An 18,731-nucleotide genomic window follows, 5' to 3' on the forward strand; every position below is an offset into this window, starting at 1 on the left:
TGTCTTCAGGGAACAATTAACTCCCTTTTTCCCTGTAAAATGGAGACGAACTGGTGTGACTTCAGCAGAAGACATCAGTGGGGACCACGACTCCACCGACAACACCGGTCACCCAACGGGACCAATCTTGATGCTCTCAGAAGGATGATGGGGGTCAACAGACGTTGACTCCCAACTCAACCTTGGCTGGGGTGACAAGAGGAGTTTCCACTCAATCTGGCACCGGACACTTATTCCTAATCACAAAAACCTTTTCTTGCATTTCCAAAGCCGTTAATTCATTCCCAGGGGAGAAATAACATTTCTGTCGAGTCCTTTTTGCCGCCAGCGCCATTTGTTCCTCTTGAAACCTGGCATGACGGGGTAGGAAGATGGTGGACTTTGCTTCTTGAGTGATATTAGAAAGGATTTAAAGTGGTGAAAATGCCAATTTTTTTAAAAAAACACCCATGTTGAAGATCCAGAGCTGTAAACAAATAGTTGTTATCGTCTTTTGTTCTCATCTCCTCTATGTAGCAGCGAATGAAAAAAGAAAAGGAAAAAAGATGAGAGAGAGCAAAGGGATAAAGCTGGAAATATTATTTTTTGAGAGACAGAGCTTGAATATTTTGAAACAAATTGTAAATATAATTTTTTTAAAAAGTGTATTAGAGAGAAGATATTTATGAGTCCTACTGCAATCCTTGGGTTGCCCAGCAGTGAAGGGGCCGGATTATATTTCCCCATCTGAAATTAAGCTGAATTAAATGGCAAGTAAAGTGATTTCTTATTTATTTTTGTTGTCCTACCATCCCAGCTCCTCCCGTGTCACCCATTTAGCAGAAATGTGATTTTAGAAGATTTTAGAAGGTGTGATTTTAGCCCAGGTCTGAGCGATTCATTTGCAAACAGAAAGGCGAGATTTCCCCTCAAAAAAAACCCCAAACCAACAAGAAACCCAACTTAAATCACTTGAGATAAGTTGGGCGTTATCTTAAGGCTGCAAATTGCTTGTTTGCTCCTCCAGCTGGAGCTGTTAATTCCGAACAATTAACGCGCCGTTTAAAAATCAGAGACGACGTACATGGAGGCGGCCGGGGGAAAAGAGCCTGTTTGGGCTGGAGAGCCCAAAATCCGATGGAGAATTCCAGTTTGTCTTTATTTTGGGATTCTGACACCAATATCGGGGAGTTTAGCCCCCCAAAAAACCCATTGAGCGTTGAGTGATGCTCAAAGCAAGAGCCAACCAGGTCTCTAGACCCAGCTCGAAATAAAGCGCCGACGTTCATTGCTGGGATGGATTAAAATATTTTTGGGCCAAGGAGCAAAGAGTTGAGCTCCTTGTTTTTGTATGAGGACATCAAGTGTTTTATTAGACTTTTATGGCATGATGTGTAAATTCTGCAACCGTGGAAGGTGTTGCATTTTTTGCAGCCCATTGACGTGTTATGGGTCTGTCCTTCCATCCATGCATCCGTGCGTCCTTGCAACCATTCATCCATTCATCTTTCATATTTTATAATGTACCTCTGATCATAATCACACATAAATTTTACAATAATTTGTTTTTCACGTGCAAAAAATCCCACGAATCCAAATATTTCCAGTTGAGTGCTTAGAGGAATCAGTGTGGCCCAACACGCAGCCGCTTTTCGCATCCCTCACCTCCCCAAAATGACAGAAAAATGTGATTTTCTGCCCCAAAGCTGGCAGTAGGGTTTCGTTTTTGGGGATCTCTGTGGCACGAGCCCCCCAAATCCTGAGCTGCAAAACCGAGCGCCTCGTCTTTGAGAGCGTTTTCTGCAAACCCTCTCCTGTTCTTCCCCCATCCGAGGCAGCACCGGCAAATCTGAATAACTAATCAGAGTCCTCATTAACCCCCTGCCGAGATGCTCAAACATTCACTTTGCTGTTTGTGCAGCGGAAAAAAAAAGGGAAGAAAAGAAAAGAAAAAAAACCACAACCCACCCTCCATTAAAATTGATGTGTTATTAATCCCACTGTTCCAGACCTCGCGGGTACTGAATTTTCCCCCGTCCTGCCCGAGGCCGAACTGCGTGGTGCTGCTTCCACCAGCGCTCGGACGTTCCATTATTTTATCGGTGGATAAATACGGAAATTTTGGGGGTGTGTGGGCACGTCTTAAATCTTTTCCCCCTGTGGGACTGGGGATGCAGAAGGATGAAAATCTCATTTTGCTCTTTGCACCTTTGAGTATCCCCAAAATCCAGCTCCAACCCTTGCTCAGAGGCTGGAGATGCTACAAAAATTGGGAAAAAAAAAAAAAACAAATCCAAGGTTTTTATCACAATCATCCTCATTGCTGACAACAGTGGGTGTTGCCAAAGTTGCGATCACCCCTTGGAGCTCCTGAAGGAGTTAAACTGAAATTTGAGCTTTGATTTATACTATTTTTCATGCATTTTTCTTTGGTTTTCTCCAGGGGTGCATAGTTTGGTGCCAGCACAACTTGCTCCTGGGCGTAACGTGGGGCGTAAAAATAATTCAGCAAACCCCAGCGGCATTAGTAGGGATTTCACAGTTCATTTTATCCACTTAAGTCAGAGGAGCTGGCATTAAATTTATTAAAAAATGATAGTTGCAATTAAACAGCATCGATATGACGAGGGTGGAAGCATCATGATCTACTCACCTTGGAAACACCAGGGAAAGCCGCCTTGCTGCAAAATCCAAGACTTTTTTTGCAAAAATCCTGCATTTTCTTTGGCTAAATGTCAGCTTTATTAGCATTCCCTTACACTTAATTAAATCTTTATTAACGGGGATGCCCTTGGCTATTTCTGATGGGCTGAGGTCCCAGGACGCTGGTTCCTGTCTCCGCCGTTGGGTGTTTTGCAGGTCAAGTAGATGAGGATTTAGGGCATTTTGGGGGATTCATTAGGGCATTCTGGGGGATTCATTAGGATATTTTGGGGGGATTGATGGTTTCTCATTAACCATATCTCCTTGGTGACCCTCCGCGCAACCACGAGCGCCCGGAACACCCCGTATCTTATGTCACCCGCGGTCGAGCATCTCGGAGGAGGCGTCTCCTCCGTTCCTGTTCGCATCGGGAAGACTTCAAAGGCCTCCGCTCCACTTCAAAGGATGCCTTTTGAAGTCTCTAAAAAGTGCGTTCTGGCTCAAAAAACCCCTCCTCTCCCTCTGCAAGAGCATTAGGGGAGATATCCCCGGTGGGGTCAGCTCTTGGTGCTTTTTGCGATGGGGACGAAGTGGCATCTTGGGTGCAGAAGCTGTGCAAACCTCTGTTTCTGTCCTAAACGCACCCAAAGTCGCAGCCCCGATCACCTCCAAGGATGAAAATCGCTCTCCCAGAGCTCCTTATCTGCTCCTTTTCTTCCTCTCCTCATGTTTTGCTCACACGATGAGCCGAAATTACAAAAGTCTCCCACGAGACGGAACCAAGTCTTGACAGGATGGAAGGTTTGCTGCGAAACATGAGCTTTTTCATCATGTTGTCCGGACAAATCCAGCGCAAATCAAGTCCCGGGTTCTTGATGTGGATCTGGCATCAGTTCTTCCGTGGCACGAGCCCGTAGGGTTTTTTATTCCCGATCATAAATACCTTTAATGGTATTTCAGCTGCTGTTGTGGTGGAAGAGTTTTGGACTCAAGACCCTTCTGAACATTTAGCAGAACCCAGATTTGGTCTCTAAACCTCTCAGCAGGACCTACATTTGCTTGAGAAGTCAAGGGGAATCTTGACTTTTTGCCCTTTTCACCAAATTTCCCAGGTTTGCGGGTTTCTGCGCTGTTTTGCCCCAAAATCACCCAGTCACTTCCCTATATCGTGTTGGGCAACGGCCTCAGTGATGTCCAGGTTTCCAAAAGTGCCACTTTTGGACCCGTATTCCTGGGTGGGCTGTGGGGGCATGAAAACGTCAGCGTTGGTGTCGCATGGGCTCTGGAGTGGAATTAAAAACAGGAAAATGCTTCTTGTGCGTGTCCCATGTGGCCTCAGTGTGTATTTTAGATGTGTATTCCCATCTGAGCAGCCAAATAGATCAAGGTGTGTAGATATATATGTATATGTATATATATAGGTGACATATATCAGCAATCTGAGGAGCTCTGTGCCAGGTGATACATATCAAGGTCAATATATTGGATATATGTTGACGATGTGAGGAGCTCTCTAGAGGCGATGGGTATCAAGGGACATATATCAGATCTATATCGGAGATCTGAGGAGCTCGGCGGAGATTCTTTGTATCAAGGGACATATATCAGACATATATTTGAGATCTGAGCAGCTGTCTACCAGGTAATATATATCCAGGTGGATATATCAGACATATATCGGAGATCTCGGGTGATATTTATCACCTAGAGGGGATGTATATTGAGCGATATTTATCGGGCATATATTGGAGATCTGAGGGGTCGCTAGAGCTGGCGTATATTCAGAGATCCAGGAGATTTTCTCTCTTTTACCCCTTTTTTTTGCATTCACACCCAACCCACCCCCACGACCGTGCTGGTCCACGCTCAGCCCATCTTTGTTTTTTCCGCCGGATCTGCTTCAATGTGTCTCAAAATCCTCCGTAAATCCACATCCTTGGGAGATGCAGCATCATCTCCAACACCCGTGTGGACTTTTCCTTATTAACTACTGACCAGGAGATCGCCTGGTTTTGAATTCATGGCTCTTCCCCACTTTGAAAGCACATTTACACTCAAGTGAAGATTATGATTAACCAGGGGGATGGCAACAGCCGGTGCGAAATGGGGCTGCCAGCGATGCCGTTTCACTCCTTTTTCCCCTTTTTTTCTCCTTTTCAGCCCCGGATTGTACCGCTAACCCGCAGTGAGATCCTGTGCCGGGGATTTGCCACCCCCCAGGAGCCAAAAAGGACGGGACGGGACGGCGTCGCCCTTCGTCCGTCGCGGCCAGACCGGCAGCGAGCGCGCCTTCGTTTTCCGGACACGTCTCGGTTCGACCTTTAAAAAATCTGATTTATTTTTTGTCCTTCCTTGGAGATTTTCAAACCTTCCTGTGCAAAACCCTGGGGGTCTGATCAAACTCTTCGACCCCCAAGGGGATGTTCCCACCTTAGTTTTCCTTAATTCCTCCTATTTTCCCCCCATCCTCCAAAAAATAGTGCATTAAAGAGTGGACGTACGCACCGTGGCTTTGCTGATGCGACCGAAAAACCTTCCCTATTCAAAAAGCTTCATCCTCTGCTTAATATTTCCCCTTCTCCTTTCATCATTTCCTTCCCATATTCAAATATTTCACCCTTTGCTTTCCCAGGTTGTGATCCCCACCCAGAAAATCTCAGTTTTGGGGCGTTGGGCGGACGTTTGCCGGGCAGCGGCCTCCTGAGCACCCCCCAAACGGTGAGGCTGCTTCGCTTTATATTAATCAGGCAATTATATTTATTAAATGGGCCATTCTGTTTATTAATTGAGTGAGATGTGGAGGGTCATGACCTTGGTGGGGCTTTATTTGAGGGGATTTCTGCTCTTTTTGGGTATGTCCAACTTAGATCACCCCTGTTTTAAATGCAGTGAGCATTTAGGGGGGAAATTAGAGGGTTTTTTCTGTATTTTTCTTTGTGTTTTGGAAATCAGGCTGTGCAAGGGATCGTGCTTTAAAGCTCAAGTGTCGCAAACATGTTGTTGTGAGCCCGACAGGCCGCGACCGGCCTGGAGGAAAACACAGACATATTTTTGTACAAATACCCTGAAATAAGGGCTGCTATTGCTGCAGAATTTTGGCACAGCAGTAGGATGTGGAGAAATGGTCACCGGCTAAAAATAACGGAAACGCGGTGCTTAAAATAAGATGTACGTGAATCCAAGGGTCTCACAGTCCTTCAGTCAACCCCGAGCGCTAAAATTAGGGCTTGATGGAGTGACAAATGTGCTTGATCTGTGCCAAACCTGCAGGTGACAAAGCAAATAAAACCCCGTTGGCTGCAGCTTTCCCCCTCGAGAGAAATCTCTGGTCACAAAAAGGGAGGTGCCTCCTTTAATTTGTGGAAATACTCTGAAAAAAAGTGTGCAATTTCTTCCTAAACCGGTGATTTTTAGAATGGAGGCATCTCAGGGGAAAACCTAAAAGTTTCGTTTGGTCTTGGAGTCTTTTCTTTGAGTCTCACCTCCTCTGAAAGTCCCTTTTAATAACCGGCAGCCGATACCAGCAGGATTATTTCCCCCGGGCTGCTCTTTCAGCCCCGATTCTTGCCGCTGTCCTTCCCTCGACTGAATAAAACCAGGATTAAGGATGTGATGAAGTGGCTGGATTTCATTAGTCTGGTTTCACCAGAAAGCTGCAGGTTGCGCTCACCTTGAAGTCACATCTCGGGTGGGTTTGTGGGAGCTCGAGGTCACCACACGGACCTTTTCTGGGGAGAACCTCTTTAATGCCCTTTTGCCCATCAGTATTTTTGTGGGACCGAACCCAAACTGTGCCGACGGGATCCAGACGGGTGCCGCTAAAGGCCCAGAAAGACGTGGCGATGAGTGTCCACCACAGGTTGGCCTTGCTTTAAGTGGTTAACGACAGAAATTCCCTCTCCTGAAGACGTCTTCTGAGAAATAACTTGGTTTTCCATGGCCTTTTCCACCTTATACGTGGGTCCCTCCGTTTTCCAGGACATCCATAGAGTTGCACCTTCATCGTACCTTGTGTCGCCGTGCAAAAAAAAAGTCACAAAAATGGTTTAGTACGTTTGTCTCACACCATAAACACTTCCCAGTCCTTTCTTGTCCTCGTTTTCCTCATTGCGTTGAGTTCAGAGTCTACCATTCGGAGTAAATGGAGAAGACAGTGTAATTAAGCGTAATTAAAGGAGTTCAGAAATATTTGTAGCTTCTTAGCTAGCTGGAGCTTGTATAAATCACTGTGTTGCAGCTCCAACCTCTCTTTTGTCGGCGAGGCTGGAAAAATGGCAAAAAAATTGCTTTCAAATGGGCAAATGAAAGATGTTTAAATGGAGGCAATTAATGAAGCAGCTCCCGGCGCAATCTTTGGTGTCTTGGCTCAGCGCTTCTATGGGGACAAGTCCGCCGATGGTGGCGAGCCTCGGGGAAAACCGGATTTTTCTTATTTTCTGGTTAGTAGAGTCATTTCTCGTTGTGTATCTTGCATTTTAAAAAGAAATTCAGCCCCGTTTCCATGCGGGAGGAGCCGGAGAGCTGCGAGAGGGGGACGCGAAGCGGAAACCCGGCGAGTCGGGAGCTCTGATTTATCTGCCATATGGGAAAGAGGAGAACAGCGGCTCCACAGGGATTTCGTTCCCTCTCCCAAAGGGAAAATCTGCGAGCGTGTTAGCAGGATACTGGAAGAAACGAGGCAGATTTAAGGGAGGAGAGGGTTTTATTAGGTGTGCGGTGGCATTGCTCTGTTTTTGGGGCTTTCCCACAGGTGGGGAAATCTTTGCGTGGGTTGGTTCTGCTGGTTTTAGCCCAATTTCTGCAAAAAAAATCAGATTGCCGTTTGCGTTCACCCAGCGTGATTACTCGTGGAGGCATGGGGAGATTTGCCTGAAACCGGCGGTTTTTGATTTGCGAAATAAACACCCCAAAAAGGCATTATTAAAAATGTCAGCCTTGCTCCCGGGGTGTTCGTGGGCTGCAGCGATGGCTGCAAAAAGTCGTTGTGTGGTTTGCGGTGGGTTCTTTGCTGGAATTGTTGGCATGTGACTATGGTGAGCTTGGGGGTGGATTTTGCGATTTTGTGCTGGCCAAAAATTGCTGAAGGTCTGCAGTTGTCATTTTGCAGTGAAAAATGTCACTGACGGTCAAATTTTTGCTGAGCAGGACTTTATTTGAGCGCGTTCCTTCTCATCTGCCCGTCCTTGAAGCAACAACTTCGATGTTGCGTTTGCTGGTGGCACGGAAAAGGTGCAAAAGCAACGAATCTCCCATTTTCCCAGCACCTTGTTCATCAGCCATCATTTAAGCCGCTTCTTCCAGCCCATCTCTCCAAAATTCATCACGTTTATTCACCGTCATCTTCTTCATCCTGCAAGAAGCTCCTGGCTGGGACCTTGGGGTCAGGACCTTCCCATTGCAAGACTGAGATTTGGTGTTTGCGTCGTGGAAACGTGGGTGCTCAACAATTCCTCTCGCACCGGATTAGCACGTTATGATGGAAAGTGAAGTGTGCAAGGCAAGGTTTGAAATGTTTTCATCGGAAATTATTCGCAGTTAATTTGTCACAGGCAAGAACCGTTGGAAAATTAATGCTCTCCTTATTTTTCGCAATCACTCTCAAGGCGATCGGCAACTTTTCCCGGACAATCTGTGTTTGGCAAGAAGTTTGTGCTTTTCTGGGGCTCTTCGGCTGTGATTCACTTCAAAGCTTTACAATTTGCCCTCCGAAAAAATTCACAATTTGCTCTTGAGGGAACTTTTGCTGGGCCGGGGACTGGATGGCACAAAATGCGAGTATTTTCAGGGTGCTTTGAAGAAGCTTCTTTGATGTTTCCCTGTGTCGGTTTGTTTTGGAAGGTGCTTTAATGGTCTTCCGCTAGAAAAAACACTACTTTAAAATGTAGGTAGGTATCTCAGCTCTCCACTTAAAAAAAAGAACATAGTTGTTTAATGCTGCCGTTCAAGGTACATTAACCTTGTCTACTAAAGCTCTGCCTGGCGCTCGCAGGTTTTATTCGTGTGTTTATGTTGCAGAAATATCCCCGGAGCCCTTTAGGGATGGGTATCGTCGGAGAGGAGAGAAATATTGAGCGGTAATTGTTGTTCTCATCCGAAAATCCCTGTAGCAGCTCCCCCCTTCCATGGAGCTGGAGTTGCGAGATGGATTTGCAAATATTAAAGAAATAAATGCAAGTATTAAAGAAATAAATGCAAGTATTAAAGAAATAAATGAAAAAAAAGCACCCAGGAGGGATATCCCATCCGGTGAGGGACCAAACAGGTGCTTGGCAGAGTTTCCCTCTTCCTTTTACCCCAACCAAGAGCTTTTTTAGGAGAAAAACAGAAAAGGCTTTTGCTCTAGTCCAGGGTTTATCCTGCAGAAATATCAGATCTCCAGCTGCTTTAGCCTGGCGTTGGAGCAGAAGTGCAGACTCGATTCGTCCTTTTTTTATTGGGAAATAACTCGATAATGGGGCGCCAGGAAGGGTCGGCATGTGGGGAACCAGCATCTTGGCCAAGAGTGAAGGATTCCCCCAGTGCAAAAACCCGCCCGGGTCTGCATAGAGGAAATCTGGCTACCAAATATTCCTAAAAAATGAAAAAATATGGGGTGACCCAGTGGTATTTCTAGCGCAATCCCATCCTCAGATGAAGCATCACTTGGAAGCGACCTCAAATGTGAGAAATGACCCAGAATGTCTATGAAAACCAGGATTTTTTCCCTGTTTTTGACCATTTAATAGCATTGAGTGGTTTTTTTGTGAGCTGGGGATGGTCTAAACAAGCAAAAAAGGGTGAAGGTAGGTGGGTAGAAATGAGCCTTTCAGGGATGTTCTATTCACTTTATGGCCGGGGAAGATTCGGTGTCACCTGCCAAGGGTGAACGTGTCGTCGCCGGCACTTCAGAGCAAGATGTATCGTCCTCCTGAGGTGCCTCTCCCGTCCCCCTCTGCTATATTTCTTCATTTTCCCTTCGATAGATGCATATAATGAAAGAATATATCATTGACTTTGGCGTGGACGAGCCCGCCGTGAAGACGGCGGCATAAAAAACTCGGAGAGGGAACAGAAACAATGTGGCGTCATTGCAAATCTTAAAAAAAAATACGTATAAAAATTCCAAACTTTTAGAAAATGCCCTCTTCCTCTAGTACAGAAAAATACCTTCCGGTGGCTGGAAAAACATCCTCAAGTGTCTGTAATAATTTTGAAACTTTGGGGAGAGAAAAAGAAAAGCCTGAAAAGCTGATTTTTGGATTTCTCACGTTGAATCCTCCATTATCAATTGTGTGTTTTGCTGTGGGGGAGAAGCTGCTGAATGAGCCAGAAAAAAAAAATAATCCCGTTTTCCATTGATTTGGAAACAAGAGTTGCACCTTACAAAGCTAATATTAACATTATCCGCTGAAAACACTGGTGTGGAGTCCACCGATGTGATTTTTTTTTTTTCTTTTTTTCATTCAGCTCAACTTCCAATATGGTTTTATGACTGTTTTATTAATCGAGGAGGTCATATTCACCCAGAGGGGACGGGTGGTCAACTGTCTGCAATACTTTGATTTTTTAAATGTTTTAGGGCATCAGTGACCACGCTGAAATAAAAAATCAGCTTCTCAACTTAGTCTTTGATTATTTTTATTTGAAAGAGGAGGTAAGAGATGGCTGGCAAGAAAGAAAGGCAGCTTATAAATCTGCGACTTGTTGAGCTAGACGCGAGAAATACATTTCCAATGTAATGGCAATATTTCGGCAATAGCTGAAATAGTTTTATTTCGTAAGGAAATTTAGGATACTTGGATCTCAAGTCGCTGCCAAAACCCAAAGTGCTGCCGCTTCCGGAAATTAAAGCACTTTTATGGGTTTTATTGCTCGCTGTTTCTTTCCTCTGTGCAAAGAGTTGGCTCCGATTCCTGTTCTCCTCAGCCCCCAACCCACCAAAATTCCCTTTTTGCCCAAGATTTGATCATTTTCTTGGGCTGATCTGCAAGGGCTGGGCAGGGTTTGGCGATGCTGCCTGCTCCTGTTGTTGTCAGGATGCCCATGGTCGAGAGCACCTGCAGCTGAATTGATGTAAGAGGTGGGAAAGAATAAAAATTAATTTTTTTAAAAAAAGGAAGGATGGATGCATAAAATAACAAAAATAAAAAAAATAAGAAAGGATTAATGCATAAACTAAAAGTCAAATAAACATCCCGCTATTGGCAACAGCTGTCTCTCACTTTTATGCCTTTTTATTTTTTTTCACATTTGGCCATAATTCCTATTCTCCAAACGAATCGACGCCCATAAAACCTCAATGAACGACTTGATTTTAGCAAGTTGTACAATATTTGGCGATTAAATCGGACTCCGGACTGCCACCTTCTGGGAATAAATTCACCCAAAAAGCTCGAACCCTGAAATAGATTGCCTCACACTAGCGGTAGGTTTGCTCCTGGCGTGAACAATAGATGCCAAGCAGGGTTTATTTTTTTCACTTTTATTATCCCAAAATAGCAATCTCTTATTTTTTTAGCTTCCCACTGAGATGTCTCGACCATCGCGGTGCTAAATTCTGCTTTTCTCCAGCTGCAACTGTTTCTGGGGGGAGTTTTTCCCCAGGGACGTGGCTGCTCGCACGCCCGCAGCCGCCAGCAGAGTTTGGACATCGGACACCGAAGGTTTTAAGCCGTGAGGTCACTCGGGAGCGGATAATTTCGCCTCCCGCTATTTTGCTGTTGGGGAAAAAAAAGAAGAAAAGTGTCATTTTAATCCCATAAACGCAAGATCCTTCGCGCCGCAAGGAGCCCAGCGCCTTCCTAATGCGCGGGGTTTGGGGTGTCCTCTCTTAATTAATACTCAATTCGCGGGACATCCATACTAGTGCAAAGTAAAAAAAAATTTTTAAATTAATGTATTCATGCGAAACAGTAAGAGCGGTTGACACTCATCCCATGCAGGCAGCACTTGGGCTCAGTGCATTTATCCTCTTGGTGCCTGTAAAGCCCGAAGCCTCGAGGAAAAGACCAGAACATTGCAAATTTTCCCCCAAGTAACCATGGACCTCATAGAGAAGAGCAGAATAATGTGAATCTTCCCTCCAAAAAACATGGATCTCATGGAGAAGACGAGAATATTGTGAATCTTCCCCCAAACGACCGTGGACCTCATGGAGAAGACCAGAATATTGCAGATTTTCCCCCGAAAAAACATGGACCTCGTGGAGAAGACGAGAATATTGTGAATCTTCCCCAAACAACTGTGGAGACTGATCCGAAGCCCCCAAATGTGCCTCATTTTTTACCGAGCTCATCATGTCCCTGTTCCTTGTGCGAGCGCAGTTCTTCCCACACGGGACCGTTTCATGGCACAAGCGACGCCGATGCTATTTTTCGGTAGATTCCTTCACAACATCAGACGACTTGATATAATTTTTCACGTTTCTTCACGTGGGATGGCACCGTGGCTCTTCTGCAGATGAGAAGCCAACGGGGAACTCAAAGCAACGATGGGTGAACCCTTGGCGAGATGTCATCTCTTCCAAAATGAGTCATTACAGGGAAAAAATGTGGTTTTGGAGACTCTGGGGAGATTTTCCTAGGTGGCTTTGTGAGTTGGCTCAATACAGAGCCTCAGAGAGGACCCAGGACAGTTTTTTTGAGGATTTAAGGAAGATTATTGCCTTTCCTTCTGAAGGAACCGGGCAGCTGCAGTGAAATAATAGGACAAGAGGCATTTTTTTGGTAAAGGGCTGGTTTTTGCTTACATTTTGTCACCAGATCTACCCTCCCCCAGGTCATCCAGTCAAGAGCTACTCTACAGATTTGTCCCTCCTGGTGCCCCTCTTCTTTCTCCATCACCTTGGGACCTGAAGATACCAAAAAATGAGTATTTTCCCCCCAAATAACTATGGATTTACAGAAAGCAGAGCAACTTCAAGAGCGGTTGAGGGTGACATGTCTCAGACGGAGTCCCGGGTTCAGGGAGGGCCATACAGGATGGAGGGTTTGCTCCTCAGTGGAAATCAACCAAGGGCTTGAATGTTCTTCCCTCATTTCTGTGCTGTGGCGTTGGTCAGCTTCAGTGTAGGAGTCAACTGGGTTGGTCAACTCAATGTTGGAGTCATCTAGGTTGGTCAACTCAATGTTGGAGTCAACAGGGTTGGTCAACATGACATAGGAGTCAACTGGGTTGTTCAGCTCAAGGTAGGAGTCAACTGCGTTGGTCAACTCAATGTTGGAGTCAATTGGTTGGTCAACTCAATGCTGGAGTCAAGTGGGTTGGTCAACATGGCATAGGAGTCATCTGGGTTGGTCAACTCAGTGTAGGAGTCAACTGGGTTGGCCAACACAACATAGGAGTCATCTGGGTTGGTCAACTCAATGTAGGAATCAATTGTCTTGGTCAGCTCAACACTGGATACTCAATGTCCCTTTGGAATTGAGCTGCAGTCCTTGGGGATGTGACTTCATGGTGGCCAAAGGCAAAGAGACACATAATTCTTTTTTTTAGGGTATAGTTTCAGAAAATTTCCTTATCCAAAATCACAACTCTCCAATAATCGTCAAATTCTGACAAGGGTCATCAAATCATCTGAGGTTTCTTCCAGGGACTGGCCGGTGGAGCGCTGTGCTGGGGTGCTTGTGCGAGGAACGTCACCTCTCCTTTCTGTCCCTTTTTCAATTATTTTTGAAGGTCCAGATCCCTCATAATCCAGTGGCGTTTCTCCCGCCCGCAGGTTCTCGATGTGACTCCCGCCCAGGATGCACCATGTCTCCCCGGCGCCGGCTCTGACGATGATGGCCACCCAGACAGTGCCCCCTCCTCCCTACCAAGACACCCCACAGGTGAGTGTCCCCAACACCCATGGGCTCCCCCAGACCCCTTGTGCCCCCCAACTCTTGCATTAATTACCCTTCCTTGCTAAATAATGACCATTTACAAAGTATTTCACCTGAAAACTCATTTTAATGACTCTCAAAAATTAAAACCCTTCTTGACGCAATCTCCAAGATTTAAGCATTTTGGGATGAACTATTTTTTTTCTACTTTCTGGCTTATTTTGGGGTCGATGACGTTTTTGTCGTGAGCAGGTTAACAAGCTGGAAAGACACAACGCCTGGATCAACCAGGATGGGTTGAGCCATAGGAAGACTGGAATGGCATTTTAATTTATTTTACGGCATTTTTTGGCAACCGGTCATGGGGGGAAAAAAATATTTCATCTGTGGCGTTACTCTAAGGGTGGAATAACTTTTCCGAGCATCATTATGGAGTTAATTTATTATAAGAAGAAGAATTTGTCCAAGGTAAACTCTGCTGGAGGATCTTAATGGGGTTGAGGTGGGATTTTGTAGATGGTTCTGAGCTGTTTTTAGGGAAAAAAAACACATAGCAAACCATCCTGAGATGATTTTTGGGGCAAATCCACATCATGTTTCCACTTCAGGGATGATCCAGATTGAGCGCTGAACCAACTCTGTGTTCAAAGCGGCTTTTTTTGGAGGTTCCTCCGGGAAATTTGGAGGTTTTTGCTCCATTTACTGCAAATCTGGGCTGCAAAAAAATCTCCCCTCCCAGGATAAAAAACCCACCCAAATCAAGCCTGTTCTCTGCACGGTAAAATAAATAAATTGACTTTCCACTCGTCTCCTTTGGTGGGAAAAGGTCACTTGTCGCCAACGACCCCTCGGTGGGGTTTTTATGGCTCGTCCAACTCCTGTGTCATCATTTCCGCGCTTCGCTCTGCTGCTTCCAGAGGGGTTTTTTTCCCAGTTTTATTTATTTTATTTTTTTTCTCCCCCGCTGTCGAAACACGGCACCATTTGAGTCCTAATGGGCAATTTAAGGACTTTTAAAATTGCTGATTTTTTCTGCAGCATCCTCCGGAGACGGCCCCCCGTCCCTGGCCCTCATCTGTCCCCCTCCGCCGTTTTAATATATTGAATTTTGGGGGAGCATCATTGACCAAAATCCTCTTTTTTTTTCCCTATCAAGGGGCTGCTGGAGCATTTTTCTTTCAGTTTAGTGGGTTTGGAGGAAAAGCCGCAGCCAAGAGTTGCTCTTTTTTGAATTGATGCCATGACTGCTCTGAGCTTTTTACCTGGAAAACGGGGATTTTTAGGGGTTGGAAAAGCAAATTGCACCAATTTCCTCTCTCCAAAGATGGGGGGGTTGGTGAGAAATTAAAAAAAAAAAAAAAATCAATTAGGGGAGATACAACCAGCTCCTCATCATGAAATGGACCATTTTGGGGAGAAAAGTGCTAAAAAAGGGGTTTGGAGGAGCTCTGTGTTAATATTGAGCTGTGCAAGTGAGGCCCTTGCTGTCAGAAATGTGCAAAAATGAAGCCGAAATGATGGGAAAAGCTGCTTTTCCGAGGGAAAAAAAAATCTTTATTATTCACCTGGTTCTGCTGAAGAGGTGGGATACGGACCATCGTTTATATCTGTTGGAAACTGAAGAGTCTGTGTCAAAATCTGTATTTTTCCATAAGAAATTAAAAGAAATTTAAACTAATTTCCACAAGAAATTACAAAAATTCCAAGGGGAAGTCTTCAGGCATTTCATTATCGAAGTTGGCAAAAAGATTCTTAGAAAAAGTCATTTTCAGCACCAAAAGTGATGAAAGTAGCTTACCCCCCCCCCCAAAAAGTATAGAATGAAAACAGAAAATTAAAAATTATAAAATAAAATAGAAAAATTTAAAATATATAAATTTGCTGATTTATCTCATTATAGAAATATATTTTTAAAAACTAGTAATAACTGGGTGGAGATGTTGATTTTTCAGCATTTTTAGTGCAGAATGTGAGATTTACCCCCCCCCCCAAAAAAAGTGCTTTTTAGTTGGTTTCATCAAGGAACAAAGCAGGAAAAAAATTAAAAATATAATATTTTATTTATTTACAGACTTATTATATAAATATATGTTTTTAAAACATTATTAAAAATGGGGTGGAGATGTTGATTTTTCCATAGGATCAATGAAACTCCTGGTGTCCTCGGCGCATTTTTGGGCTCAGAACCTCTGTTTTCAGCACGTGCGATGGCGACAGAGAAATTTCACTGCAAAACACTAAGGAATAGCGGAAATCTTGAATATTTAGGAGATTTTTTTTTTTTTTTAATCACATTTAAACCTGCAGGAGGCCCCCCCCCGGCACCTGGCAAAGGCTTTTCTTCCAAAGGAAGCGAAAAAACCAGAAATAAAATTTAAAAAGGAATAAAATCGGGAGGCGATGCTCAAGTAGCACCTCAAAAAGTATCTGCTTAAAATTCGCCCCCCAGCTTTAACTGGGAGGGCTGCAAATCACAGGAATGAAAAAACCCCTGAAACCACACAACCTTTCTTAAACATTTTTGTACGATTTTTTATATATTTTTATCGTTTTCTACGATTTTAAAAAATATTTTTAACATTTTACCTTTTTTAACTTTTTTCCATACCATTTTATTTTTCTTCACATTTTCCCTTTTTTTACATTTTAACCTATTTTTACGTTGTAAACTTTACATTTTAATATTTTTTACATTTTTCCTTTTTTTCCATATTTTTACGTTTGTAAGCTTGTTTACATTTTTTCCATTTTCCCTTTTCCCGTATTTTTCCGTTTTTAAACTTGTTTACGTTTTAATTTTATTTTTCATTTTTCACATAGCTTTAAACCTAATTTTTTAAACCACTTTTAAAACCTTTTAAAAACTTTTTTCAAAATCTTTTTTTCCCTCCTGCAACTATTTTTGGCCACTTTCCCCCGAAAAAATCAAACTCCAAACATCCCCACCTGCATTTTTTTTCCATCATGTGCAAATTTCCTACCCAAATCCAGCCCATTCTCCCCAAATTTCCCATTTTCCCACTTGCACAAACCTCCTGCCTTTTTCCTCCTTTCCATCCCCACCAGCTCCCTGGAAAGCAAATTTTTGCTGCATTTTTCCTGCGTTTTTGCCTCGCTCCTTCCCAGCATCCTCATTAGGGACCCTCTCGCCTCTTTTTCTGCCAATTTGTGATGATTTTTATTTATTTTTTACGATTTTCTTCAGTCCCAGGTGAGGTAACGGCTTCAAACAGCCGCGGGGGAAAGGTGGTTTTTTTGGGTCACAGCCCAATTAATTGCAGACGTGGCTGGAAAGAGCCAACTTGGCCGGATTTCAGGGTTTGGCGTCTTGGTAAATGAGTGTGAGGAGTGAGAAAAATTTCAAAAAAATTAAAAAGGGGGAAAAAAAGCCGTTTCCCCCCCCCCCCAAAAGTCATTTTCAAGGGAGATAGTAGAGAGAAAAAAAGGGGGAAAAACCCCAAACAAATCATTTTTCCCCAAAAAATGTATTTTTCAAGGGAGATGATAGAAAGAAAAAGGGGGGAAAAGCCATTTTCCCTCCAAAAAAAGTCATTTTCTAGAGAGAAAAATGGGAGAAAAAACCAGGAAAAAAGCCATTTCCCCCAAAAAAGTCATTTTCAAGTGAGCTAATAGGGAGAAAAAAGAGGGATAAAAGCCTTTTTCCCCAAAAAAAGGTCATTTTAAAGGGAGATAGTAGGGGAAAAAAGCGAAAAAAACCCCCCACAACATATTTTCCTCCAAAAAAAGTCATTTTCAAGGGAGAGAATAGGGGAAAAAAGGGGGAAAAAAGCCATTTCCCCCCAAAAAAAGTCACTTTCAAGGAAGATAATATGGAGAAAAAAGGGGGAAAAAACCTTTTCCTCAACAAAAAGTCGTTTTCTAAGGAGAAAAAAAGGGAGAAAAAGGGGGAAAAGCCAATTTCTGACCAAAAAAGTCATTTTAAAGGGAGATAATAGGGAGAAAAAAGGGGGGGAAAGAGAAAGGGGATTTGGTTTAGGTTAAACGGGGGAGGGGGGAACCAGAAATCCAACAGAAACCCAAATTTTCCCTAATTTTTTTAGGAGTGGGGAAGGAAAAAGGGCTGAAAATGGAACCCGCTGGTGTCGGGAGAGTCAGAAATTCAACAGCGCCGGGTGAATTTCCAGGTGCCGGAGCCAAACTTTGGAGTTATGAACAATAAAGGAGATGAAAAAATAAAATAAAATAAATCCAAGCGCCGTGTCGGCAGGAAAAGGTCAGGCCAGAGATTTATTAAAGTCAAACATCTCGGAAGCGAAAAGGGGTTGGGGCCGGCTCAGGTTTACGCAGCTTTTTGCTTGAAAAGCGAGAAATCGGCTTTTTTTTTTTTTTTCCAGGCCGAGAACCTGAGTTTGGCTGTAGAAGACTCTGTGTGTATATATATTAAAAATATATTCAATATATATTAAAAATATAATAACATATATTAAAATATATAGAAATAAGCACAGAAATAAATATAGAAGTGTATTAGACAACAAGAGGAATAATATATATATCAAAATATCTTATTTCTATATAAATAGACACAAATGTAGAAATATGTTTATAGAAAAATAGAAAAACAGAAAATAAATATACTCATATAAATAGATAAGACAAATAATAGATAAATTTTATTTATGTATAACTGAACACATAAATTAGTATATAAGTATATGAGACAAATAAACAATATATATAATATTTCGCAAGAGGCAAAGATTTCCTTTTGCTCCCAGCTCAAGCGAAAATTGAAGATTTCCCAGCGAAAGCACATAAATGTGTATTTTTGAAACCTTTCCCGGTCAGAGCAGGTGAAACCACCCCTTTGTGTCAATTTTCCACTGAGATTTTGAGCGAAAACCACAAGGTTTGGGGGATTTGGGGCCCTTGGGGATGCATTTGAACCTGAATCAATTCAAATTTTCCCCAATTTTTTTTTTTTTTACCCGAATCTTGTGAAAATAAAGGGGTGCATATGTTGGACCCGTCTGCAAATCATTCTGAATTTTTAAATGCAATTCTTAAGTAAAAATTACCCCTAAATATTTGCAATCGCGTACATGGGATTTTTGTGGCGATGCTAGAAATTTGCACCCACACATCTCACGTCCTAAATACAAATATTTAACTCAAATAATTGCAATTTTAGAATTTCACATAGCGGGAGATTTCCAGCCTTGGCGCCTTGTGATCTGAGGATAAAAACGAGTAATTTGGGCATGGGCAAACTAAAAATAAATGAATTTTAAAAAAAAATTTTGGCTGGATTCTCACAGCGCAAAAATGACTCATCCCAGGGTTTGG

At 43.3% G+C, this 18,731-nt stretch overlaps 1 protein-coding gene across 3 annotated transcripts in view; it reads left to right on the forward strand.

Annotated features, from left to right (window-relative positions):
* PKNOX2 (PBX/knotted 1 homeobox 2) overlaps positions 1 to 18,731 on the forward strand; it is a 94,976-nt gene that overhangs the window by 50,919 nt on the left and 25,326 nt on the right. For 2 of the 3 annotated variants that reach the window (XM_065652166.1, XM_065652167.1), the window contains exons 2-4: positions 4,783 to 4,934; positions 5,255 to 5,340; positions 13,322 to 13,430. In XM_065652166.1, the coding sequence (XP_065508238.1) occupies positions 13,347 to 13,430 (84 nt within the window). In that variant the 5' untranslated portion in view covers positions 4,783 to 4,934; positions 5,255 to 5,340; positions 13,322 to 13,346. The remainder of the gene's footprint in view (positions 1 to 4,782; positions 4,935 to 5,254; positions 5,341 to 13,321; positions 13,431 to 18,731) is intronic. The other variant, XM_065652168.1, reaches the window with a different exon arrangement.

The sequence above is a fragment of the Caloenas nicobarica genome, chromosome 26 (assembly GCF_036013445.1).
Source record: "Caloenas nicobarica isolate bCalNic1 chromosome 26, bCalNic1.hap1, whole genome shotgun sequence".
In the NCBI taxonomy this organism is placed as follows: Eukaryota; Metazoa; Chordata; class Aves; order Columbiformes; family Columbidae; genus Caloenas; species Caloenas nicobarica.